The sequence below is a fragment of the Mustela nigripes genome, chromosome 2, assembly GCF_022355385.1.
Source record: "Mustela nigripes isolate SB6536 chromosome 2, MUSNIG.SB6536, whole genome shotgun sequence".
Lineage (NCBI taxonomy): Eukaryota > Metazoa > Chordata > Mammalia > Carnivora > Mustelidae > Mustela > Mustela nigripes.
Window position 1 is genome coordinate 151,797,849 of NC_081558.1, and position 26,827 is coordinate 151,824,675.

The 26,827-nt window shown below is 50.2% G+C and overlaps 1 protein-coding gene across 1 annotated transcript in view; it reads right to left on the reverse strand.

The window, feature by feature from the left end:
* Positions 1-600: 600 nt before the first annotated feature.
* Positions 601-26,827, reverse strand: part of SPSB4 (splA/ryanodine receptor domain and SOCS box containing 4) — a 77,827-nt gene continuing 51,600 nt past the window's right edge. The window contains exon 3 of the mRNA XM_059388100.1: positions 601-2,060. Within this exon, the coding sequence (XP_059244083.1) occupies positions 1,933-2,060 (128 nt within the window). The 3' untranslated portion in view covers positions 601-1,932. The remainder of the gene's footprint in view (positions 2,061-26,827) is intronic.

Below are 26,827 nucleotides of genomic sequence, written 5' to 3' on the forward strand. Positions count from 1 at the left end.
TCCCATAGCCCCTTCATGATCTCCCTCTCACTTTATTAGTCTGCAACATCTGTAAACCCCATCTCCCTGGAGGGACAGATCTGCCTGAGCCCTGGGTCCTCAGAGGTTGGCACCGTGCATGTTGATGACCTGTCTTGCTGATTCAATGTTGTGCCAGTCCTCACCCAGACCTTAGCCTGACTTGCTTGCAGCCCCAAGCCTGCCTAGGCTGCACACTCCCCCTTTAGCAATTGGCACTACTCCTTGAGGATGACATGCACTTCCAAAGTCACATCTGGACCCACTTTTGGGTCTGGTTTGCAATCACCCTATGCCCCCTGCAGAGCCACCCTTAGGACACTCCCCAGGCATCAGTTCAACCTGGTTTTCCACCACCATGCCTAGTTGGCATGGACACGGAATCCAGGCACGTTCATTCTCCCAGGGCAGGCCTTTGTAAAATGACTTGCGTTTGTGCACAAGTGGGACCAGCAAGACAAAAGAGGCAAGAAGAGCTGGGGAGGGGTTTGCATTGTTGCCTCCTGAGGGTCTGGGGACACACCAGCCAGGTTGACACAAGGCCCCCGCCCACCCCTCCCCACAGAACATGTACTGAGCAGCTCAAGGACTGAAGGACAAACTTTATTAGAAACGCTCCTCATTCATCGGTCGAATTCACATTAAAGTGGGGGGAGGCAGTGCCGTCTGGGGCTCTGGAATCCCCCTGCTGTGACAATTTCCAGTTAAAAATGGGTCTGGGCAGAGGGCTTCAGAAACACATGAGAGATTCCCAATGGCGGAGATGGAGGCGGCGGCGGCAGCATCGTCTCCAGCAGGGGACGGGACTGGCAGCAGGCGGAGAAGCTGCTGCCCATGGCCACCCTGCCAGCGACAGGGCTGCCCATGCAGCCCCAAGCTGATAAATAAAGAGCACATCACACACACACTGGAAACAGAAACAAACTCGTACATGTCTCCCAAAGTGAAAAAATAATTCGCACAAATAAAGCTTTGTGGCAGCGAGGCACCTCCGGAATGGGCGGTTGCCTAGAGACCCCCAGCACCCCGGGAAGGCTCCCCAACCTGAGGACATCATCCATTTGTGTGGCACAATGCCCCAAATTTCCCCATTAGCACCTTTGGACTAAGTACTGCCCTCACCACATTCCTCTTTTAAAATGCAGCGTGACTCAAGATAATAATAACAATAATAATAATAATAAGGATACACTCTTGTCCCTGGGGTGAATTAGTCATACTCAGCTTCCCTGAATAGAGGTGCCTGGGGTAGCCAGAGAACTGTGGGTCCGAGCAGGGGTGGGGATGGGTGGGGAACGGAAGGCGGTGATGGGGTTAAGTAAACAATGTTCCAAGAGGTAAGCTGGAAGGTGTGGAAACACAGCTCTGTCCACGTGCCAATTCCGCAGTTGGACAACCCTGGGTAAGAGTCTTGCAAAGGGGCACAAAGTCCTAAAGTGTCAAGGGGTGGGGCCCACAGGGGCACCCGCATCCGGCTGTTTTCGTCATTCATTATTCAGAGGCAATTTGCTCCCGGAGCTGGCCAGTTTCCCCCGGCCCTGTCTGCACCAGGACACGCAACAGAAGTCTCCTGCCCAGATGTTTTATTCATTCTCTTGACTAAGGAGACAGGCTCCCTGGTCAATACCGGTGGCCACTGGGTCTTGGTCGGTGGGCAGGATCTCCGCCACGCGCAGGTTCGGGGCTCTGCACGGCTTCCGAGGAGGTGCCTGACTTAGAAGGGCCGCCTTCAAGGCAGCGAATACTGTTGGCAAGAGACATTTCATTTTCCGAGGTGGGAACGCGTCCCCGTCCTTTCAAGGAACTGAGTGTCCTGGCGCTGGGGCGAGGAGGAGCACCCCTTCCTGAAGGTACCGCGTGACCGGGAGATGCCAGGCCCTGCTGTGTGTGCGTGCCCACTGCTGCTCCGCAGCCTCACTGGTACTGCAGATAGTTTTTGAGGGACTGAGGCAGGGGCAGGGCGCCGATGTCCCGCAGGCGCTGGCGGCCCAGGGCCAGGCGGATGGATCTCCGGCACAGGTCCATCAGCGGCAGGGGCTCGGCTGCAACGAGAGGGGAGTGGGTTAGTCTTCGCTGGTGCCTTGCACACCTGCTTGCCCCCGCCTACCCTCTGCCCACCACTGGCGCAGCTGAAGTTCAGGGCCTAGGGCTCCTCCTCCGAGAAGTCGCCTCTGGTTATGTTAGCTGAGGGCTTAGAGCAGTGTTTTTCAAACTGTGGGAAACAACCGGTTAGACTAAAGAATGGTGAAATCAGTTCACTGGATGGTGACCAGCGAAGGAAGGAAGGAAGGAAGGAAGGAAGGAAGGAAGGAAGGAAGGAAAGACAAGGAAAAAAAAAAAAAAGAGTAAGTGGACAGCAATGACCATAACAAGGGTAAATATCATTCCATGAAAACTTTGTCTCTGATGTGGGTGCTCAGTGTGTCTCAATGGAAAAAATACCTCTCGTTGCAGGTCCGTGGTAAAAATGAAATCTTCTGACCTAGGAGGGGATCTGCAGGGGGCTTCCTCTTAGAAACATGTTAAGCTTAGGGAGCCTGTTTGAAATTCCTCTGAACCCTCACACTTCTCCTGTAACATCTTTTGATGATCAGCAGAGGGATACATTTTCTTTTAATATCCAGTTCTGGAAAATTTCATGAATTAAAGACCATGAGCCATAGAACCTTTGGATGTAGGACCAAGTTTAGTTAGTTTTACTGCAGACATGTTTATTAAGCTCTTAGTCTCTTCCATGCCCTCTGTTTGGACCCAGGGATGCAGTGATAACAAAGCCAAGGCCAGAGGCAGCCCTGGAAGCAGAGGAAGGCTCGTGGTCCCAAATCAAAATGGGTGAATAATCTGAGTAGAGTATAATATATGCAATAATTCTTAAATGCACAGGGGACAGAAACCAGGCAGTTCCTATGCAAGAACTGTTTGAAAGCTTCAAAGGAAAATAACTGAATGAGGTTTTGAAGGGTGAGTAGGAGCTTTATGTAATGTTAGGGAGGAGAGTGCTCTAGGCCAAGAGAATAGGCAAAGGCAGAGAGGCATAAGACAGGACAGGCTGAGAGGGAATGGTGCTGGTCTGCTGGATCAGGAATGAAGATGGAGGTGGTTACAGTTATCTCACCTGGCTTGGTTTCCCCAAGCCTGCAGGAACATGCTAGAGGCTGGAAGCTGCATCTTCCCACATTTTTTGGTAACAGAATAAGTGATAATTTAAAAGCACTCTATAATATACTAAAATGCAATTGAGCTGTAAGTAGCAAATAACTAACACAAGAGCTATGAGAGGAGTAATATCATAAAGGATGGAAAAGCGGTCAAGAGTATGTTTATGGAAATTTTCATTTACTAGAGCTGCAGAGTTCATATAGAGAGCCATTTAGAACTAAGGCAGGACTTGGCTGGTACCCTGGAAGTCTCACCCTGAAGTGTGTCCAGCTCTCCTTCACCGGGGGCGAGGCTGCACGGTCGCATATCTGCACGGGGTATTGGTGGCTTTAAATATTCTCTCCTCAGTGCCCTCTTATCCTCATATAAACCCTCGCTGTTGGCCAGGGAGGACCGGGCATCCCGTTTTTCAGGCCCAGAAAGCAGATGGTCCCATAGTCACCATGCCCAGACCAACGCTTGACACCCCTCTTGACGTGCCCCCCCCAGCCTCCCTCAGCTACTCCCCTGTACCCAGCGCTCTTTCTCCCTGCCCCCAACCTGGTTCTGAGCCAAGCTTTGCACAGCTCTCCAGATCATGCCTCTGTGAACACCCCCCTCTCAAACCCAAATCCTCCTGTCTGATTGTAAATTTTTGTTTATTTATATATTTTGTATTTAAGCATTGCTGACACACAATTTACATTAGTTTCAGGTTGACTGTAGTTACTCTTCTTTTTTTTCAATATTTTATTTATTTATTTGACACACACAGAGAGAGAGAGATCACAAGCAGGCAGAGAGAGAGGTGAGGAAGCAGGCTCCCCACCGAGCAGAGAGCCTGACTTGGGGCTCGATCCCAGGACCCTGGGATCATACCTGAGCTGAAGGCAGAGGCTTAACCAACGGAGCCACCCAGGTGCCCCTGTATTTACTCTTTATTGAAGACTTTTTATGGGGGCACCTGGGTAGCTCAGTTGGTTAAGCCTCTGGCTTTGGCTCAGGTCATGATTCCTAGGGCCCTGGGATGGAGCCCTGGGGTAGGTTCAGTGCCTAGCAGGGAGCCTGCCTGTCCCTTCCCCCTGCTTGTGCTCTTTCTCTGTCTCTCTCTCAAATAAATAAGTAAAATGTTAAAAAAAAAAAAAAAAGACTTATTATGTGGTCAGGTGGTGTTCTAAACCACCTGACCACATAATGTCTTTTTTTTTTTTTTAATATTTATTTATTTTGTAGCTTTATTTGTAGCTGCTCATACGCTTGTATGTGTCAAACTCATATCACAACAAACCTTTGGGGTAGGATTGTTATTATGACTATTACTCTTACCCCATGTTAAGGAGGAGGAAACTGAAGCACAAAGAGGGTGATTCACTTGCCCAAGGACACACAGCTGGCCTGAGCTAGGAGCTGGTCCCCACATGTGGCATGTCGGCAGGACTCGGGTGGGCGCTGTGCCTAAGGTGTATGGAGCCAAAGTGTGCTCTCCTTCCAGTTGGACAGATGTGGCAAGGATGCTCTGTCCCATTCACTGAACAAGGAATGGGTACAATGTGACTGTAAGCTTCTTAAAGGATGTGACCCTGACTCACCCGTCTTAGGATATACAGCCCTCAGTCTGCTCCCATCACAGGCAAATGGCCCAGACACTGTTAAATGAACAAGTTGATGTTCTGTTCCTGGGCTTGTCTTCTCCAGATGTTTTAAGCAACTGGAATGAATTACTTTTGCCTGGCAGCATTTCCATCTTAGCTCCCCATTTCCCTATAAATCCCCCAAGAACTGAGTAGGTTTTAATTGACAAGAGGCTTGTGGTGAGGAGTCAGTGAGCCAGTGTGACGCCCTTAGCTCAGTGCCCAGCATATAGTAGGTGTTCACCGTAAGCCACTTCTAGCTCCCTCCTTCCCATCCAGGCATTTTTGTGGTTGCCCTTGGGGACGATAAGCTTGGAGAGGGCTGGTAATGAGGTAGGCTCTGGCTGGGAGGCCAGTAGTTCCTTCCCTGAATGAGGGGAGATGGGCTTGCACTTTGCATCGGGAAAATTTTGAGTTGATCATCACTGCCAGACCTTGAGAGCTTTCTTAAATATTTTAAAGCTCTAGGCACACATTAGGTCCTCAGAGTCCAAAATGCTAAGCCTTGTCAGCAAACCCAATTCCCTGTGTGTTCCCTGCCTAGTTAGGGTCTGGGAGAAGGGAAGAACTCTATTTATTGTTATTCCTCTGCAGTCACGGAGATCGATTCCAGAGCCCAACTCTAAAGGAAGTGACAAAGGGTTTGGGGTAGAGCCCAGGGGACATCGTTAGTGCTAAGTGTGATACAAATCATCTCTTCTCATTTCTTGAGGGACCTTTACATGGACAGCCACACAGCAGTGCCCAAGTGTACAGGGCAAGTCCTTGCAGTGGCTGTGAAACTCCCAAAGCTCCAGGGATGCCCTGTGGCAGCTGGGCCCACCCCCTGACTCCTCTTTGCTGACTCCCCTTGGCTTCAGAAGCCTTCTTCGAGCCGCCAAATGCCAAGGCTTAGAAATGATCAACCAGGTGGCAAGAGAAACCCAGATCTTTCAGCATAGGAGTCATTTTCAGAAATGTTTTCCAACTAAAACAAAAATTTTTGAAAAAGGAATCCTTGTTCCCCAAAAGTGAATATCCAAATGGCCAATAAGTCCTTGAAAAAAACGCTTGACTTCATGACTCACTGGAGAAGTGCAGATTAGTGCCACGGTGTGAGTCTGCTACACGCCAACCCGAACAGCCCAAATGCAAACAAGACAACAGCAAGTGCAGACAAGGGTGCGGTGAAACGGGGACTCTCGTAACGCCGAGAGCATGCAACCGGGCACAACTACTCCAGGCATCTAAAGCCGTGCCTCTTGCCTGCACTTAAACTTCAGGTACACCGGGGCTCCCAAATGCATGTGCAGGAATGCTCACAGAAGCGTTATTTGTAAGAGCACCGATCTGGAAACTACAGTTCTGGGGTCTGCCAACAGGGGACCGCACACATAAACTGTGTCTGCATAGAGCAGAACACTAAGCAGCCACCAGAAGGAAGGACCCACGAGGACGTGCAAACACGTGGATGTATCACAAACATAATCATGAGCGAAAGAGAGGCACATCATGTGTGACTTCACTTATAAGCTTCCAAAGCCAGGATGATGAAGCGAGGGCTGTGCCAATACTGGGCAGGAGGTGATGAGGGAGGCAGGAGGACACTCCTGGGGAGTAGACACTATCCTGTTGAGTTCTAGTTATACTAGTGTGCTCAGCTGGTAAAAACCATCAAGCTTAGTCCCCTGACTTTCTGTCTATTTATACTTAAAAAACACATGTACGTTAAGAAAAATAAAAAGACACAGGCTGAGTCGGGGGGGGGGGCGGGCTCTACTCCCTGCTGGGTGGGTGTGGATCCAACACCAGCCAGGCACCCCCCACCCTGCCCCAACAGGGTAAAGTGGGGAGAAGAGGCTGGCGTGGAGTCCTTGCTCCTGCTCCCACCGCCGTTGGGCCATGGCTGGCTCACCTTCTTAGACACACATTTTCCTCCTCTGTAAAGAAGGGGAGAGCAACACCTCCATCCGTGTGTTGCAGTGATGGTATGACACCGCACACTCTTTGCCTTAAAGGCACTCTCTCTACAATATGTCTTATTTCAGGCCATCAGACCAAGAGGTACCTTCAAAAATAGTAATAGTTTACTTACTGTAGTTCTAAAAATGCCTCAGTACATTGTCCTAATTGACAGCAACACTTGGTTCTTGATGAAGATTTATTGGAGCTGGGGTTGAATGTCTGGTTCCATGCTAAAAATATCCCAAGGCAATCATCTCCAAGGTTCTACAGTGACCTGAATTTTCCATAATTCTCCGCCACAAACCTCCTGTACGACCAACCCCAAGTAAGCCATGGTACTTCCCAGGGACTCTGTTTTGCTGTCAATAAAATGGGGGAAGTTAGATCATCTGGCTTAGATAGTCCATGTCTGTGATGGAAGTGTAGAGATTTTCCTCAGGGACTGGTGGGTGAAGCAGCTCTCCTGGGTCCCTTGACAGTCTCCTCTCCCTGCAGCAGAAGATGCCAAGTTGTGAGTCACCAGACCCTACTCCCATCCCTATGTTTGTATTTTGAAAAAAGAGCAACATTTTAAGGTCAGGAGGTGAAATTCTTTTGCAACTGTTTTAGACAATGGCCAGCAGATGGAGGAAGATTTGAGTGACAGCCGTGACATCTGAACTCAAGTAGACCTGGGTACCTTTTGTTTTCAGGAAAAGAAATGAGAAGACACACATGCAGACAAGCGCGCACGCGCGCGTGCGTGCACACACACACACACACACACACACACACACACTCCATGTGCCATACACTGTGCTAATAGCTTATCCATAGACTAAGGTGTTGGTATTGGAAGACTCAGAGGATTGCCTGCATGCCCCTGGGACTCCCCTCATTCTGCTTCTCCAGCTGGAAGACCCTCTCCTGCACTGCCTGCCAGAAACCTGCCTCCTTGGTAGGACCCCCATCAAAGGTCACCTCCTCCCCAAAGACTTGGCTCCCCCACCCTTGGCATCCACATTTGTCAGGTGTCATTCCACTCAGTTTATTACACCAATAGACGGATACATAATCACTTGCTCACTTCCAAAATATATGGCATCCCTATGCCGACGAGCCCTGTCATGGTTGACAGGGGCCTAATCTCCACCTAGAAAGCATTTAGAATCTGGGCTTTTCTCTTTGCAAGCTTCGCTGTCTCCCCAGCAAAAAAGGCTGTGACTACAGCTGGGACTAAGCAGTGTTTTCTGATGAACTCTGGGCCAGCAAGCATCCCTGGCACAGATGGGCCCCACATTTTACCCTGGGATAGAGAGTGAGTGAGTCCCCTTGTGTGCATAGGAGTGCCGCATAGCAGAGTGGTTCTAAATAATGCATGGCCCTCCCTAGCAACACTGTGGAGGGAGGACGTGGGAAACCTCCAAAGAGGAGAACCCAGGACAAAGAGCGCAAGAAAATGCCACCTGAATTTGATGGGACTGTGTTCCAGGGGGCAACCTGGGCTATGCACTTAAACCCATCCCAGCCCCGTCTCCCTGAAAGGGCAGAAGAAAGGCAGTTAGCAATCGGGATGTTCGGGTAAATTCCAGGAAGACACGGGCAGGTGGGACAGGTTGGTGGGAAATTTAAACAGAGAACTGGTGGCCTTGTATGCCAGGGCTAAACGTGGTTCTCACCTGAGAACCCTGGAGAAGCCCCGAGCTCCAGCAACAGAGGGCAGACAGGACACAGAGCAAACATTGGGGTACTCCCTTGAAGAACTCTGAGCTTGGCATCGGCGGCAGCTGAAGTCCAGGCCTGCGCTAGGGGTCAGGTGGACAGCCCAGGGATAGCTCCTGCTCAGCACTGCGGTTGAATAGAGAGGCCCCGTGGAGCCCAAGCCAGTGGAGGGCGCGGGGGCTAGTGGGAGGAGGCTTCTATCTGGATGGAGTGCCTGTGGGTCTGGCCCGCCCTCCAGCTCCCTGGCCCAGGACCCGGCCCAGCAGAATGCACTCCACAGTGCTCCCAGGTGCAGAGGAATGGCCCTGACTCCACAGTGCTCCTAGGTGCAGGGGAACGGCCCCACATAGCACACAGGGATGAACTCCAGCAAAATGAAAAAAGAATCCAACAAACAGGATGGTACGAGATTCCAGGACAAGAGAGGAGAAAAATAGAACATGGATGTGAAGGTAGGCAGAGTGATGGACATGAAGAGCCATTGGATCCCCTATCTATGGCTGTCGCTTCTCTCAAGTACCATCCCCCCCCCACCCCGTCATGCTCTGTGCCCCCTCGCCTCTCACCCCAGCCCTCAGCAAATCTCCCACTGTGCTCTCCAGACTGCAGCTTTACACACAGAAAATTGCACCCTGACTTCTCTGAGACCTCCCCCTACTTCCTGCCTTAAGTGCATGGAGCCTTGTCCCCCAGACTCCCCTGAGGAGGCTGTCTGTGCCTTCAGACCCAGGAGGCGGGGCACGACTTTATGCTGCCTCTTGCCACATCCGAAGCTCTGCACCCTCCATCTGCTTGTGAGAAGTCCTGGCTCCCCCGAGGCTCACAGCACTGGGCTGATCTCTTGTCAGGGCTCTGGCCGGCACATGTACTGGCCACCCCTGACTGACGGACTCCCCCACGGACACAGCCTCTCATTGCTCAGGCTCCTGGTTCTGCACTGCCTCGTGCTCGGGACACTCTCCTCCACCCAGCTGTCCACCCCTGGCCCAGGCCATGGAGCTCAGCCACATTCCTAAAAGCCCATTCCGGCACCCCAGTCTCTGACCCCAGGATCAGCCACCTGCACTGTGACTACTCTTTCCTCTTGGAGAAGCCTCTGGGCCCTAGGACACTCTCCTTTTGTGCTCTATTCATCCACATCCCTTTCCTTCACTTTCCTCCTCCCCCAGCTGAATGACAAAGGGTATGGAGGCAGGCTGAGAGGTGGGTAGCCAGGGAGTGGCTGGGGTCTGAAAACACACTGGTACAGTGTGACTGGTTCATCTCTTCATCTCTGTTCAGTTCCTTTGCAGGCCCTCCTGGCCCTGACCCTGCTGCAGTGCCTGAACAGCTGGCAGCCCAGGGCCTGGGCTGGCCTCGGCCACCAGCTGGTAGAGCGGCTCTGCCTTCGGAGGGGGCCCAGGGTCCCCGCCCCTGTCAGCACGGCAAGGGACTTGGCAAGAAGGCTCAGGGTCCCTTCCACTGCTGACGCTTGGCAGAACAGAAATCACATTGAATCCTGGCAGTGGAAGGACTAACAGAACCCACTGAGATTAGGTTTAAATGTACATGAACAAGTGAATGGTTGGGCTGGTGAAGCCTGTGAGATGAACGTTAGATGAGCCTCGGAGACCTAGGGCTGTGGCTCCTAGGCTGCTAGCACAGGCCGGGTGGGCTTCCTGGAGGAGGTGACACCTGGCTGGCCATAACCTGCCATATTATCAAAGGCAGGGCTGGCTGCTCAGAGGCCACACTCAGGTTTACCAAGTGAGGCTTGTTTTAGCCAGAGGCTCACATTAGCACTGTCAAAGGAATGAAGAATCTGGTAACCCGAATCCTTCAGCTGAGGGTCTTTCCTCCACAGGTGTCCTCTGCCCTCTTGGCTAAGATCTCAGCAGGGCTGGGGCTGTCTGCTCACTTCACTGGTATGCCCTGGCCCCACCAAAGCCAGTGGATGGGTGTGGATTGTGAGGAAGAATGAATGGCTCTAGGCAGGTGCTGGGGACTCCGGCCACCCTGGGGATCTGTGACCTCAGCTCTTTTGGGGGCTCCCTCAGCTTCTAAGTAGATGCAGCCTGCAGAAACCTCTTTGTGTTTAGGCTGGGAAGGACTGGGGAGATGGGAAGGGGTCCCCTCACCTGCCCAGACTCAGAGCCTGGCAGTGCTGTGGAGAGCTATACCGAGAGAAGTCCTAGCTTGGCTTCTACCCTAGTCCAAGGCCAAGGTCAGGCTCTATTGACAGCAAACTTGAAATTTCCCCAAGCAGTGTAAGACATCTTCACTGGCTCATTTTGCAGATGGGGAAATCAAAGCATGAGAACATCACTGTTTTAATCAAAGTCTTCTTAAGAAGGGTTTGGAGGGGGGCGCCTGGGTGGGTAAGTCAATTAAGCGTCTGCCCTCAGCTCAGGTCATGATCCCAGGGTTCTAGGATCCTGGGATCAAGTCCCACCTCAGGATCCTTGCTCAGCAGGGAGCCTGCTCTCCCTCTGCCTGCCACTGCACTGCTTCTGCTTGTGTTTTCCTTCTCTCTAATTAAAAAAAAAAAAAAAAAAAAAAGACAGGTTTGGAGGGATACCAGAGTCCCAGTGTCATTTTGTGGACTTTATGGATAAAGTCTTGTTCCTCTGGTGTGATGAGGAGTCACACACTCATGCAGTCATCGTACTTCTACTTACACATGTACTTTGCAAGACCTGAGCAGGAAGCTGGGCACCCAGGGGCTCATCTGTACCCAGGGGCTACAGATGGAACAGAGAGACTGGAATAAATGGTGGTAGCCCAGACAGGTTTGTGTTTACTAGCAGGAACTATAAAGGGAGTTGGAAGAGCCAAGAAGAGGAGCACCTAACTCAGCCTGGGGGTACCTGGGATGGCTTCCTGGAGGAAGCAGCAGGTAAAAGAAGTTTTAGAAAATTAATGAGTTAGCTAGCTCTACCGTGGAGTGAGGACGCTTATTGCCTCCAAAGGCTTATCTCTTAGAAATGTTCAAAGAATCTCGTTTGTATAACAATGGGAAAAGTTCATAGTTTTCTCAAATGATGCTTTGAGGAAACAAAATTCAATTGTGGAAGATTTAGTGTTTTAAAATAGAAAGTGTCCTCACCTCACTGTGAGCAGAGGCTGTACCCTAGATACTAGCCAAGTGTCCATCCAGGTGACCATGCATGTCCCAGGGATGAAAGAGCACTGTGAAATGGTGTGTGCCTCACTCTTCTAATGAAAACATTTCCAAAAAGGCACATGTCCCTTCCCAGTTTCATGTCCCGGAATTCTGACTGGAATGATCCATACGGGTATTCTGGTATTCCTGAAGGCTGAGGTACTTTCATTTTGGAGGGGAACTAAAGTGACTACAGACCTCAACTCAGCAGGGATTGGGCACCTGCTATTACCTGAACCGGGGACAGTGTCCCACCACCTTACCCCAGCTCCAGTCTGGGACCCCGGTGAGCATCCACGAACCAGCAGCATCAGCTTCCCCCAGGAGCCTGTTGGGAATGGGGGATCTCAAGCCCACCCAGCACAACTCCATCAGTACCAGCAACTTCACAAGGTCCCCAGTGATTCCAATACAGTGGTCAGACTTGGACCATGGGTTGCTCCACACACATCCCAATGCCCAGCAGAGAAACCAAACACTTATCCCAGCCCCTCCGCCTCACCGCTCTGCTTCTCTGGTGGAATCCCTGCCCTAGAGACCGCGTCTTAGGCTCCCAAGCCCTCCTCCGCCCTCCCAATTGGCCTACCAGCAAGCTATTCCATGCCTATCTTCTAAACATCTGTGACCCATCCTGACTTTCTACCTTAACCACCAGCCTGCTGGTCACTTCCTGACTCCACCAGGAAAAGCAGCCTCGCGAGGGTCTCCCCGTGTCTGCCCTCTTGCCTTCCAGCATGGCTCCCTCCCTCTGCTGGGTGAGACTCCCTCCTGTACCCCAAATCGCCCTCCCCTGCAGAGGCCTTTGAATGGTTCTCATCATTATGGTGACTCACCTGAGGAGTTTGAGACAACCCCTGTCAGAAATATTCTGTCCTGCTGCCAGACATCATTGTCTAATTTTCAGATGGGGAAATGCGGTTTCTCTAACCCCCAACAGTGATAAATCCTGGCCCACCCTGAATTGCTCTAGAATCATTTCCTGTTGCTGGTGCTGCCTTTACCCCTGTAGACTGTGGGATCCCACAGGTAGGGACTGGCTCTTGTCCTTGCCACCCAGCCCTCATGGCCCTGCTCTGGACGTCATGGGTGCTTGGTCCGTGGGAAGGAGCAGGCTGGCGTCTGGAGTAGAGGATGCAGCTGCTCTAAGTCTCATCTTTCAAATGAAATTGCAGCCCAGCTCTTCTGGTACGAGGAACGAATTTTTAAAAAGCAGCCCCTTTACACTGCCCTAAGCCAGCTAAAGAACCCTCCAGCGAGGTCCCCACAGGCAGACAGAATTAGCAACACACTGCGCCAGTTCCTGGTCTGGTGGAGGGATGTTCCTGACTCAGCTGAAAAATTTCCCAGAAAATCTGCCTGTTTTCAACTTGGAGCTCGCTCTGGGGAGCAGCGTGATGGCTGGACATCCTGGCTTTGGCTGAGGATAGCCCCTGGGCATGCAGGGAGCGCCTCAGGGAGGTGGGGGGAACTCTCTGGCCATTATCCACTCTGCACCACGCCTCATCCCAAGGTCTCCAGTCCTGGGAAAACCTGGTTGCCCCTACAGATATTGGAAAAAACACACCCAACAGCGGACGACCTCAGAAGGGAGCAGAATGGTCCTTCAGAGAGGGCTGGGACATGCCCCAATCAGGGCAGTGTTGGGGCCCTCAGGGATGGTGTATGCCCTTCTAAAGAAGAAGAAGGAGTGTGGGAGCGGCAGGACTTGCTGACCAGGTAAAAAGACCTACTTAAAACTGTAGCAATGAATACAGAGTAGTATTGGAACAAAGTAGAAAGCTCAAGAACAACTAAATGAGTCATTCTTTAGCCATATAAGTGGGAAAATCTATAAGGCACCATAAACACAAAATTCAGAGAAGTGCAGGTTGGCAGCTCTGAACCAGGGATGGACACACAGGTATCCAACTGCCCATGTTCCAGTCCTTGGGTTGGAGGTGGATTCTTGGTAACATTAAATTATAAAGAAGTAAATACCTAAATAAGCGAGTTAGAATGAAAGAGGGCTATGTGTGGGACCAAGGATGGTGTATTACAAGGAAGGATTATTTTGAATCCAATTCTGTGTGTCAGAGGTCCCACCAAAAACAGAGAAGGAGAGTAAAAGTGAGAGAGAGAAGTTATGGACTGGCCCCTCTTTGGCCAGAAGACAGATCACAGCTGAATGCTAGCTGATGAGTAATAAAGGGGTCACTCTTGCCTGCCAGGAACTTAGCACTGCTTGGGGGAAGGCACCGCTAGTAGAAGAGGCAGCCCAGGCTGGGAGCTGACCATTGGCTTTAAATGGCTGGCTGCTTCCCCCGCAGCGTGGGGACAACGCCTGCCTCGGGAGGCATGGAGGCACAAGATGAGGGCCATGGGCTCAGGCCCTGGCATTGCGGGGCCATTACTTGTGACCACTACTGTTGTTTCAGCTGCTCCTTAAGAACAAAGTGGAAACGGGCAGCGGGTGTGGAGAGCAGGATGAACATCCCCTGAAGGAGGTCTCTGTGTCAGTAACCAGAGATGATTCCGACCAGAGGTTGGAGGAGGCCAGAGCAGCTTGTGCCCCAGGAAGCTAGGGAGCAAGTCTAGCTCTGTGGAGCCCCACGTGCCAGCCCAGCTCACCTGCCCTTCTGCTCTGGGGCTCTTTCTGCCCATCTTCTCATCAGAAGCAGAAGCGTGAGGAAAGTCCTGAGTGTGGATCTATTTACTTTCAAAGTCTGTCTTTGTGCCCTCCTGGGCTCTTTGGCAGATTTTTGGGAACAATAGCAATAAAAATGTAAACAGAGCAAGGATGCATATAGCACTTCTAAGGCCGGGGGATGGTCTGAGTCTTCCCATACTTACTCCTCACTGTGACTCAGTGAGGTAACTACTATTATGCATGCCCACTCATGGCTGAGGGAACTGAGGCACAGAGAGAAGTCAGGCAGCTTGCCTAGAGCCACAGCAAAGTGGTGAAATGGGGCCACAACTGCAACTGGGATGTGCTTTCTGTTGGCAGACCCTCCTGGAGAGGCGGGGTGACAGGCACTGGGAAAGGAACCCAGCTCTGCTGATTGTCACCCAGCCTCGATGCCCCCTCACCCCACCCCTCACCCTCGCTTGCTCTGTGTGTGGGATGGGTAGCTCTGTCTCCTTGCGAGGAGACCTCCAGATGGACTGGAGGTGAGCCCCTGGCCCAACACAGCCCCTGGCCAGTAGGCAAGTGGGGAGATCAGGCACAGACGAGGGACCCTGCCCAGGAGGGGGCAGCTACTAACGGGTCATCCAATCCACCTGGTTCCACCTGGGATTTGGCCTCAACAGTTTGGAAAAAAGAAAGCCAAAGCAGCCTGCACGTGGGGGCTTCTCCCCTCCAGGAGGAACGACCAGCACTACCGCCATCCCTTCCCAAAACAGCCCTGGGCCATGCACCCCGCAACCATCGAGGCTAACTGGCACAGTTAACTCCTGTTTCCTAACAAACAGCCAAGGTCAGGCAAACTTCCTTCCACTCGGGAAACGTCATCACTCTAGCCTCTCGCTGAACAGCACAAGCCCCGGGGGTTTAATATGAAGGCCTTCTAATGGATGTATTGTGTTTATTTGACCTTTCCAAGTGTGAGCTCAGAAACAGGCCCTGAGGAGGATGGTGGAAACTTGTTTTTCTTAAGTTAAGCAAAACTGATGAGTAAACTGAATTCTTGGATGGAGTCTGCCCAGTTTTGTCGGCCTGGCTCCCCGCTCCTTTAGCCAGAGGATCCAAGTAGCCCAAGAGGAGCCCCGTATTTAGGGGATGGCTTGGGAAGGGGAAAAGTGTCTAGTAAAAAGTGGGAAGTGATGAGGTCTGTAAATAAATATTTTCTGTGTGTAAAGAGCTGTGATACGGTATAATAGCTAACAAATATGGAAACTACTGTCCTATTTCTGTTTCTCAAGGCCAATGGCTTCTTGCTTTAGGTAACTTTTTAAAAAAAGTTAATGATCAGTGGCTGAATGAAAACCACTTCCAGTATGACAGGTATGTTTGGATTTTAGATCAGAGGCTGCTAACTCCAAGGCCTAGGGGCCAGGTGGGGTAACCTAAGTGACTGGCAGGAACAGGTGTTAGCAGGGGGTGTGGGAGAGCTGGTGAGGGTTGGGGAGGAGGCTGTGGACACCAGAGGACAGACACAAGCTCTGGCATGGGCTCCAAGCGGGAAGGTGGGCCTGGTGTCACAGATTTCTTGCTCTTTCCAAAAAAACCTGAAATTCATAATTTTATGGGAAATTTTGGGTTATTTTAATTTAGGACAGCGAAACACGACATTTTGAGGCCCAGACACAGACCCCAGCTAGTAGGGTGGCCTCTCCCATGCAGGGATGCTCCTTCACCACCTTGTCAGAATTCACCAGCTGGGGGGCAGCTCAGCCTCACAAGCTGCCGGCAGGTCTGCGCCAGCCCTGGAGGCACAGACTCAGTGGTGTCCAGCGGTTGGCTCCCTGTGCTTCCGCAGTGAGGAGGACTCTAGCTGCAAGAGACCCGAACTGCCTGAACACCCATTCTCTCTCTCCGTGGTCACTCAGCATGGATTCTAGTGAGTATCCAGATTGGGAAAGACTGCGCTCACTTGGACACCAAACGTATTTACTCTTTCTTCACACCCAATTTTCCTTGTATGGACACCAGGTGGGTGAAATGTACAATCTGCTAGGCAGGGTTCTGACACCTGTGAGTCAAGGGGCACTGCAGGGACCAACACAGAATAACAGTAATAACCACTGCCACTACCCCGCCTGTGATAATCACAGCTAACACGGAGCTCGTCCCAAGCACTAGACACCTGCCCTTTGGTAACTCATTCAGTCCTCACAGCATCCTATGGAAGCAAGCACCATGTTTACCTTCATTTTAGAGAGGAGAAACTCAGGCAGAGTGAGGTCATGTGATTCCCAAGGTCACCAAGAAGTAAAGGGCAGAGCAGAGTCTGTTCCTCACAAGGCACCGTTCAATGCCCAGGACACTGATATATTTGGTGTAAAATGCCCAAATCTACTTTCCCATAAATTCAGACACCTTCTTATTTCTTATTTTACTCCAGACAAGGGGTAGCAGATGGTGGAGGTTTATGAACAAAAACACATTAGTAGAGAAAAATGGCAGACAAAATTAACTTTTTTTGCTAGTGTGAGCTGGAAAAAGGCAGGAAAATATCTTAGTTCAGGCTGTGGCAAAATCAGCTTCCTGAAGGAGCCTAGATGGACAATCCTCTTGACCAATCTTTCAAGTGGCCAAGAGAATAGATCTTGAATATTCCCACCACCAAAGAGAACAAGTACTTAGGTGATGATGGAGGTGTCAGCTTACCCTGCAGAAGAAATCCTTTTGCCATATGTAAGTGTATCAAATCCACATGCAGTTCACCTTGAACTTACACAATGTTATATGTCAATTATATCTCAATACAGCTGGGCAGGGGGAGGCTTGTTTCCCAATTGAAATAATAATAGCAATAATAATAATAATAATAATACCATCACCACCTAAAGTGAGCAACCGCCCTCTGCTGGCCCCACCTGCATGAGAGGCATCACCTCACTGGGCCAGCAGAGCAAGTCCAGACACAGCAGTCTTTCCGTGCTGTTTCTCAGGGAGGAAGACAAGCTGTGGGTCTGTCCCTGCAGACCCAACGAGTGGCGGATGGCCATAGTTGTGTATTCAACTATGCCCCGAGTTCCATGTCTCTTGAGGATCTGCGGTGTGCAAAGCCAGGTGCTGGGGAATCAGAAATGAGTCAGACACACTCAGTGTGGGGAGCACACAGTTTCCTGGGAGTCAGGGGGAATAAAGGAGCTCTCCAGAGCCAAGCTCAAGGGGAGTGAGTCCCCTTAACGAATACATTCTGCGTCAGCACAGTTGCCCTGCTGACTAAAGTCTGTGGATGGCTGCCTTGCAATAAATTTATTTATTAATTTTTTAAGATTTTGTTTATTTCTTTGACAGAGAGAGATACAGCAAAAAAGGGAACACAAGCAAGGGGAGTGGGAGAGGGAGCCGGGAGCCTGATGCGGGCCTCGGTCCCAGAACCCTGGAATTATGGCCTCAGCTGAAGGCAGACGGCCAACGACTGAACCCCCCAGGTACCCAGATAAATTTATTTTTTAATTGAAGGAAGGTTGAGATAACATAAAATTAACTGTTTTAACTATAATTCAATGGCATTTAATACATTCACAGTGTTGAACGACCACTGTCTCTCTCAAGTTCCGAACCTTTGTGATCACCCCAAAGGAGATCCTATACCCATGAAGCAGTTACTCTCCCTTTCCCTCCTCCTTGCTCCAGGATCTCGCAGCCACTAACTGCCTTCCTCCTCTATGAATTTATCTGTTTTGGATATCCCATATAAATGGCATCAGACATTATATGGCCTCTCATATCTGGCTCCTTTCACTTAGCTACAATGTCCCCAGAACTCCTCCACGCTGCAGCAGGTGTCAGATCTTCCTTCCTTTTTCAGGCTAAATAATATTCTGTTGTACTCATGCTCCACATTTTGCTTATCCATTTAGTGATGGACATTTCAGGTGATTTCTACTTTTTGGCTGTTGTGAGCAATGTGTCTGTGTGTGTTGGGGGACAAGTATTTGAATACCTACTTTCATTCCTTGGGTATATAGCGAGGAGTGGAATTGCTGGGTCATATGTTGATTCTATGTTTAACATTTTGAGGAGACCCCAAGCTTTTTTCCAAGGTGGCTGCGTCATTTTCCATCACCACTAGCAATTTCCCCATATCCTTGTTGACACTTATTTTCAGAAACGTGCATTTAGTTGGACAAGACCCCTGGAGTGAGAGAAAGAAGACCCCGGTGTCAACTCTGCCACAAACTTTCTATGACATAATATGAATAGCAGCCCACGTCTCTAGTGTGCATGTCTGACACCAGGCACCACCTCAAGGCCTTTCCACAAATTAGCTTGATTAATCCTCACAACCATCAGACGAGGAAAGAAGTCACATGGAGCTCACAACCTGCCCAAGATCTCTCAGCTGGTGAGGGGCTGAGGAGGGATTCCAGAAGGGTCACCCAAGTGTCCAAGCACCGCATACTGTGTCTCTCTAGGTTGGAGGTCTTGGTCTACGTGAAGGGAAAAGTCAGGACTCTGGGCCAAAGCAACAGAATTTTCTGTCAGATGAATTTTCAGGCAAAACTCCAGTCTATTTAGTGGGGAGAAGGGAAGATGTTCAGAGTGAAGACTGAGGTCTCAGTTTCTGCCTGAGGACTTCAGAGGAACAGGGTTTTGGAACTCCCTTCTAAGATCCATGATTCTGAGATGTGAATGATAAGACAAAAACTCAGGCTCTTGCCCAATCGTGCCTTTTTTGATATATCTCACACTTACAAAGTGTGTTGTTTTTTCTCTGAGGACCTTCACAAACATTTGCTATCAGGGTGAATCATTCCAAAATCACACTCAAGGATTTATGAGGCCCTAAAGAATGTCTGTTTCCTAGGATAGAATTTTCAGGAACCAGGGAGATCTGATTTCAGTGAAGGGCAAACCAGAGCATTCCCACTCTTTTCATGCTTTGGTTTCAGCTCCCGGGGCCATCTCTCCCAAGCAGGCTCCTCTTTCCTGTCCTCTCAGTTCGATCTTGGGACCTAGAATAATCAGTTTGGACCAATGAATAATCAACCAATTATTTGAGCACTTATTACACGCTGGGCCTAGTGCTCAGAATTTGTGACACACAATTTCCTGTAATCCTCACTGCAACCCCTGGAGGGAAGTGCTACAGATCCATGGTCCCTTATCCAAAACCCTGGGGCCAGACTATTCCAGAATTGAGAGAGTTCCAGAGTTTAGTAATGAAGTTGCTTATGCCAAGCACTGCATAATATCCCTGTGGTCTGGGGCTGTGCTTGCAATCAAATACATTAATATTTCTATAGTGAAACCTATGAATATTCACACTGAGTGAAAGAAGGAAGGGCTATAAATGGCTCACACCCGTTCGGATTGAGTCTGGATGCCAAATGAGTTTGCCTCAAATTTAGGAATAAAGTTTTAGTTTTCAGATCACAGTACTGTGCTAGGATCTTTATTTTGCAGAGAAATGAGGCTCCGAGAGGCTACATGACTTGCTACCTGGGGTAACACAGCTAGTGAATACTGGAGATATAATTCGAGCCAGAAGTCTCTCTTTAGCACTCGTGTCTATAATCATTTTGCGACATGGGGAAAGAGCCCAGAATTCTGGGGAAAACAGCGGAATGTTCAAATCTCTGCTCTGCTACTTAGGAGCTGTGGGCTCTGGGGAAATCCCTCACCATTGACCCTTTTTTCAAATATTCCAGCTTTCCTCTTCCCTGCTCATTTGAAGGTAGGTGTGGCCATGCCCGGACGTCGGCTAATGGCCAGTGCTGCATATCACCTCCAAGTGGAAGCTCGAGGACCTGGTATATGCACTGCTGCCTTCTCTTTTCCCTAAGTAACCGCTCGAGGTTGTTCCTTTTGCCCTGAACCTGAAGGACACAGACCTTGCAGAATAAAGCCTCTAGCCAACCAGCGAGAGGCTACATGACTTGCTACCTGGGGTAACACAGCTAGTGAATACTGGAGATATAATTCGAGCCAGAAGTCTCTCTGCCCATGCAGCAAGGGCAAAAACAAACCTTGGTTGTTCAAAGTCAGTGCAATTCGGATTTTGTCTATTACAGAAGCAAGACTTGGCCTACCATGACTGAAACAGGCTCCTTCTCTCTAGAAAACAAGGTGTGAAGACGGAATGAGGTGGCATGTTGTGACACTCCCAAGACAGAGCCTGGCAAGGAACGTTAGCTAATTCCTCTGCCATCCCTAGCCTGAATTCCCCGGGCTGTGAGGAATGGGGCCCAAGAGTTCTCCTCTTCTGCTGGAAGGAGTAAAATTGCTTGTTAAAACCATGAGGTTTTAATGGAAAGGCTTCTGTGGATGTGTACTTATGTATTCAGTCATACATGTCCCTCACTCCACTCTGGTTTTGAGGGAGAGGCTGGGGAGGGTTGGGGAGGGGAGGCTGGGGGCAGAATCCCAGCCTGAGACAAATGGCCACCCAGGGACTTTAGGTTCCTGATGGAAGTGACAGCTGGGGACCAAATATCCCCAGAGACAGGATTGCAAAGGGCCCACTTGTGTCAGGGTCAGGAGGGCCAGGCAGTCTGCTGACAGCTGCCTGAGCACAGAGAAGGCATGGTTTCCCCCAGGAGGGGCTGCCAGGCGAGCCCACTCAGGCCAACAGATGGGGGGAGAGAGGCTGTGGGGAGGAGATTCTCCGTGATGAAAATGTGCAGTTGCCACGGGCCTTGCATTAAGACCCCATTTAGCAACACCGATTAAGGAGCTATAAATAGCACCTGGGCTCTCTCACAGGCCATAAAACACACTTCCCTGCCCTGCTCCCAGCCTGCAGCCTGCTCTGCTTAATTGGAGCTCAAAATAAAATAAAATACCTGGAAGGCCACTTTTGATGGAAGGCTCTTGTTGTCATAGTGACCGGTTGCTGGGCTAGGGATGGGCCAGAGGCTGGACACAGAGCCACTGAGGTAAGGATGGGGAGGAGAAAGCTAAGCAGGAGTTAGGGGAAGAGAAGGAAAGGAGGAGGGGAGGGAGAGGGGGAGAGGAGGGAAGACTGACAAAGTTTACTATGGAAGTCAGGGAGCACACATCAAGAGGCCGGTGGCTAGTCAGCCCAGTGCCCCAGTGACTATAAAAAATGGCAGGCTCACCCTTCACCTGGCCTGACAATGAGGGCCATCAAGGCTAGGAAGTTGCCCGGCTGGCCTTGGGTACATATGAGGGTACATATGAGAAACAGAAGACTTGAATTTGAGTCCTGGTTCAGTCACAGAACAGCTGGAAGATCTTGGGTGGGCTTCCGGTCTTTGCCACCAGCAACAAGGGATTGGATGGGAAGGTCTCTAAGCTCTTGATGCTGGGGCTCTACAGATGAACCCCCACCACTGTAAAGAAGAACGAAGAAGTCCTCTATATGCTGAGTCACCTCCAAAATATATGAAGTGGAGGGGCACCTGGGTGGTTCAGTCAGGTAAGCGCCTTCAGCTCAGGTCATGATCTTGGGGTCCTGGGAATTAGCCCCACATCAGGCTCCCTTTGATCCGCACCCCCACCCCGCCGGCAGTGCAGGCTCTCTCTCTCTTGCTTACTCTTTCTCTCAAATAAATAAATAAAATCTTTTAAAAAATATGCATATATATGCATATATACATATATGTGTGTGTGCATATATCTATATCTATATCTATACATATAGTGAAGAAAGCAAGGTGAACATCAGGGCATGAGGGGAATACTATTGTTTGTGTATTTGTGAAAAATATCCTGGAAGAAAATGCAAGAATCCGACAGCTGTGGCTGCCTCTGGGGAGGGTGGCAGGGGAAAATGGTGGGCAGGGGACTTATCACGGTCATATTTTAATTCAACTTTGTAAGTGTATTTAATATAAATAAAATCTCAATAAAAAAAAACAAACAAACAGGACTTCAGAAGGCCCATGTTTTAATGAATGAATAAACGACCAGCCAGACCAGTAAAGTCATCCTATGTGACTCCTGCCTGTTTCATGTGCTCCTTGAACTTTCAGTCTGCTCCTCTTAGCTGTGTGTTTTAATTGGGGGCCTTTGCACGTGCTCTACCCACCCCTGAAATGCCTTTCTCAGCCTTTCCACCTAGTAACATCTTTAAATCTCAACTCTGCTATCCCTCCTCTGTGAGCACTTCCTAGATGCCAGGGCTTCCCCAAACACTTGTTACTCTCTCCACTGCACTTCTTAGAGCACTTGATTAATCTGATCTCACTGAATTACCATGATCTGTGTGGCTGCTCCAATAAACAAGGAGCTTTTTGAGGCTGCCCCCACGTCTGATTTCAGAGAGTATCCCAGCCCCTAGCACAGAACGCTGCTCAGTGCAACACTCTGCATCTCTGAGGGATCGAACAGACACAGAGCATCCATTCCAGATGATTGCCCGGGGTTTATCTGCTAAAAAAGTCAAGTCTCTTCTTTCACACCCCCTGCTCTCTTGGCCTCATTTGAATGTGCTAGGTAAGTTCATTTTTAACAGTATTTTTAAACAAAATACAACTGGGAGGTGTTGCTCCACAGCCAGAAACAATCGCAGTAGATGCACCCAGCCACAGCAAGGGCCTGCCCCACGCTTCTGCCTGACCGAAGAGAAATGATTTTGTGGAGTATTCAGGCCTTCGCCTCGGCTGCCTTCCTGCCCGGCTACTCAGAGATCCCACGGTCGTGAGGCAGCCACAGGAAGGGGCTCCCATGCGCAGGGTCTTGGCTCTGCAACTTAACTGGCTGAGTGGCCTTGGCAAGCCCCTGAGTCTCGCTGGTCCCCATCCGCAGCATGAGGGCCTGCCCATTCGAAATCTCTATCTGGAATTTTCATCATCGGTCCAGGCAGGACAGCACAGTGAGTGGAACCTACTCCAGACAGACAATAAAATCTGAGTGAACACCAGAGACCAGAGGAGGGGATGCGAGGATGTCCTAGTAGTTACAGGATGGTATCCCATGCAAGACATGCTCCCATGGGTAAACCCAGAAACCTCAAAAAATGCCTCCCTTTTTCCAGGTCTCTGAGTTGAAGTCATCTCTGAAATGTGCCTTCACCCGGCTGCCCCCTGCGGATGTCTGTGTGGGGAGGTCGGGATCCCCTGGTATGAAGTGAAACCTCTGAGGCAACCAAGTGAGGTTATCAGAAGGATAGTTTTGATTATCATCCTGATCTATTCGAAAGATCATTTATAAATTTTCATTCCATTAATCCTTGTTAGTTACTAACGAATCTTTGGTAGTTTTGCCTCCAGCATCTTTTCTCGCCTCTTCGAATTCCCTTGAGGATCCTGTGTGTTCCCAAGTCTGCCCCATTCCAGCTCCATGGGTGGAGACTGGGACTGGGGAGGGGGGCCCTCAGCCAATCAGCACGTTCCAACCCAGTGACCACAGTGATTGGTTCGGGAGTGGGCACATGACCCGAGCAGGGCCAATTAGAATGCATTCTAGGACGTGCCGGCAAAGCAGTTACAAATGTTCGGGTTCCTGCAAGATGAGGAGGGAACTGGACCTTGAAATCATTCTGGGACTTGAGAAGGAAAACCCCAATTATGGGGCCTCTAGAATGCGTGTGTAGAAGGGGTGAAGGGTGGTGGTCTGTGGGATGGGAGATCTAGGGATCAGGGAGAATCATTGTCCTTATTTAGATTTTGTCATTTCATGTAGCCTGAGAGTATGAGAACCTAAAGCCCCATGAAATACCCCTGAGGCGCCACTAGGCACAAGGGAAGAAGAGCTGAGAAATGGAGAGAGGGAAACTTGATCCTGGCAATGGTGTTTGAACCCTGAATGTAGGTGACGCTGAAGCCTGATTTACCCAAGTACTAGACAGTGATAAAAACATACACATTCCCTTTATTAACACAAGGTACTTTGGGTCAGGTTTGTTGTTCCTTACAAGAGAATACAACTAATAAACCACCCTTCCTGGCTTAGGCCTTCTCTAACCCTGGACTTGAGTTCCTGGACGATGATCAGAGTTAATTCCTGATGGAGACACCACAGTGGATGGGAGAGGATCTCTGGGCCAGTGAAGAAAGGCAGGGAGTGTGAACGGACCTTCAGGACTCAGGGGCACCTGGGTGGCGCAGTGGGTTAAGTCTCTGCCTTCGGCTCAGGTCATGATCTCAGGGTCCTGGGATCGAGCCCCGCATCAGGCTCTCTGCTCAGTGGGGAGCCTGCTTCCCCCTCTATGCCTGCTGCTCTGCCTACTTGTGACCTCTCTCTCTGTGTCAAATAAATAAATAAAATCTTAAAACAAAACAAAACAAAACAACCCTACAAAAAACCAAACAAACAAAAAAGCCCTGGAGTCAGAGAAGATTCCAGAGGTATGAAACTCATTGTGGGCCAAGTCACACACTTGGAGGAGGGCTCTGGAAAGTCCTGCTTGCCCAACACCAGTTTTTCCACTGGTTCCTGAAAATCCACCTGAGCATTCATTTCTCCCTCGAGTTCAATGCAACCTAAGAAACAAGGAGTCCAGGAATGTACGAGTTAGAAGGGATCTCCAAGGATCCCAGTCCACCAGGTACTGCACAATCAAGGATCTGCTGCCCAGAGAGCTGAAGTGGCTGCCTCAGTGTCCACGTGGTCAGTCTAGGCCAGATTACAGGCCAGACCCTGAGACATGGTATCACTGACCTATAGCCGATGCCTAGTTCAGTCTTCGCTTTTCTCAAACTCTCTCCCCTGCTATGTGACAGTTCTGCCACCAGGTGGCGATGCGGAGTTACCGCATGCCTTGAGGCCTTGAAGTCGGTGGCCATCATGGATTTGCTTTTAAGAAAATGAATCTTTATGCATCTCAAAAGATAATTAACATACAAAACTATGATTAATTTGAGCATAACTTCAAAGGCAAACCAAAGAATTATAACTAAGGCTACATACATTGTTTCTTCTTTGCTAATTATTTGCCTTTTCTAACCTGGCCAGTGAGGGAGTAGAGAGAAGTCAAGCCCTGACTTCAGACTGGCCTGGCTTTCAAATGCAGCTCTGCCATAGAGTAGCTGCCTGTCTCTGGCAAGTCATTTTTCTATGAGCTCAACTTATTCATCTGTAACAATGGGTTCACTGCTACTATAAGTAGTGCTCTTGTAAAGGAGACTTTCATCACCACCTTCTCAGGGGCCTGTATGTAGTAGGCTTTCTTTTCTTTTCTTTTTAAAAGATTTTATTTATTTATTTGACAGAGAGAGATCACAAGTAGGTGAAGAGGCTGGGAGAGAGTGAGAGTGAAGCAGGCTCCCTGCTGAGCAGAGAGCCCATGCGGGACTCGATCCCAGGACGGACCCTGGAATCATGACCTGGGCTGAAGGCAGAGGCTTTAACTCACTGAGCCACCCAGGCACCCTGTAGTAGGTTTTCAATAAGCCTCAGTTGAAGACAAGGACATGGTGCCTAATGAAGTGCTTGGCATAGAATAGCAAGTACCCAATGACACTTAATACTAGAGGCAAAAGGGATGTATGAGACACCAATGAAATTCTAGGACATGGTGAGTAAGAAAGGGGGCTTTGTAGGGGACATAAGAACTCACTGGGAAAGCTAGAAATCAGAGCATATTGGTGGCTGCCGACTTGCTTACTATGCAAGACTGATACTTTCCAACTTCTCTGTATAACATCCCCTCCCACCAGGGAGAAACCCTTCTAGAAACCTTGTGGCCTTGTGGGCAAGTTCTGCAGGAGAACGCCCATCTACCCTTCTCTGTGACCTCCCTGGCCTCACCTGTGAATAAGGGGCTAAACAGTCCCCAAAAGCCCAGTGCTAAAGAAGAATCTCGGGGAAATGGTTCTCCTCTTCTAACACCATCTCCCTGGCTGACTTTCAGGCTTATGGCCTCATTCTCTGTATCTGCAAAACCTGCAGCTGACTTGGATGGTGCGCTCATCCCCTCCAGAGGTGGGATCCTGGGAACACCCCTCCCCCTCAGGCTGACAGACCTTCCCAGGGGTGCAGAATTCCCCTAACTTCAAACTTCCTCAGCTCTAACGGAGCAAATTATGTGACGCTTTATTTTTCCCAGCTTGAATGGGCAGAGCTAGCACCTCATAAACTGACAGGGAAAATATTTGGCCGGTTTCGTAAACCAGGACCACAAAGGCTCACTTGTGATGGGCGGCTCTGCCCATCTGGGCAGTGAGGTCCGCAGACACCACTGCCCGCCTGACACCGGCCACCTGTGTGTAGACCACGAGGCCTGGCAGCCTCTCAGCCCCACCAGGCCATCTCCTCCCACGCACTTCCCGACCCTAATCTGCCAAAAAACAACCCAGGCCCTCAGCTCTCCGCAGGGCATTCTCAGGGGCATGCCTGGGAGGCCCTCAAAGAAGCTTCTGTAGACTGGTCAGTGGCAGCCTCCGGGAGATGTCTGCAGAGTGTCCGGGTCACAGTCTGGCCCTGGCAGGCTCCCCTCAAGGAACCCACCCACAAACTTCCCTCCTGCAGACTGAGTGCTTTGCAGCCTTCCTGCCTCCGCTCCTGCCATTTAGCCTGCCTGCAGCACCTCTCCCGCATTCTCTCTCCCGCGGGCTCCTACTGTACGTTGGTTGGCCAGGCGCATCATTCCAGGCGCATCACTCCGGAACTCTGCGCCCCCGGGGCGATCCCTTTCCACAGGCCGACAGCACTCATTGCTTGTGCCCTCATTAGAGAATTAATCACACCCTT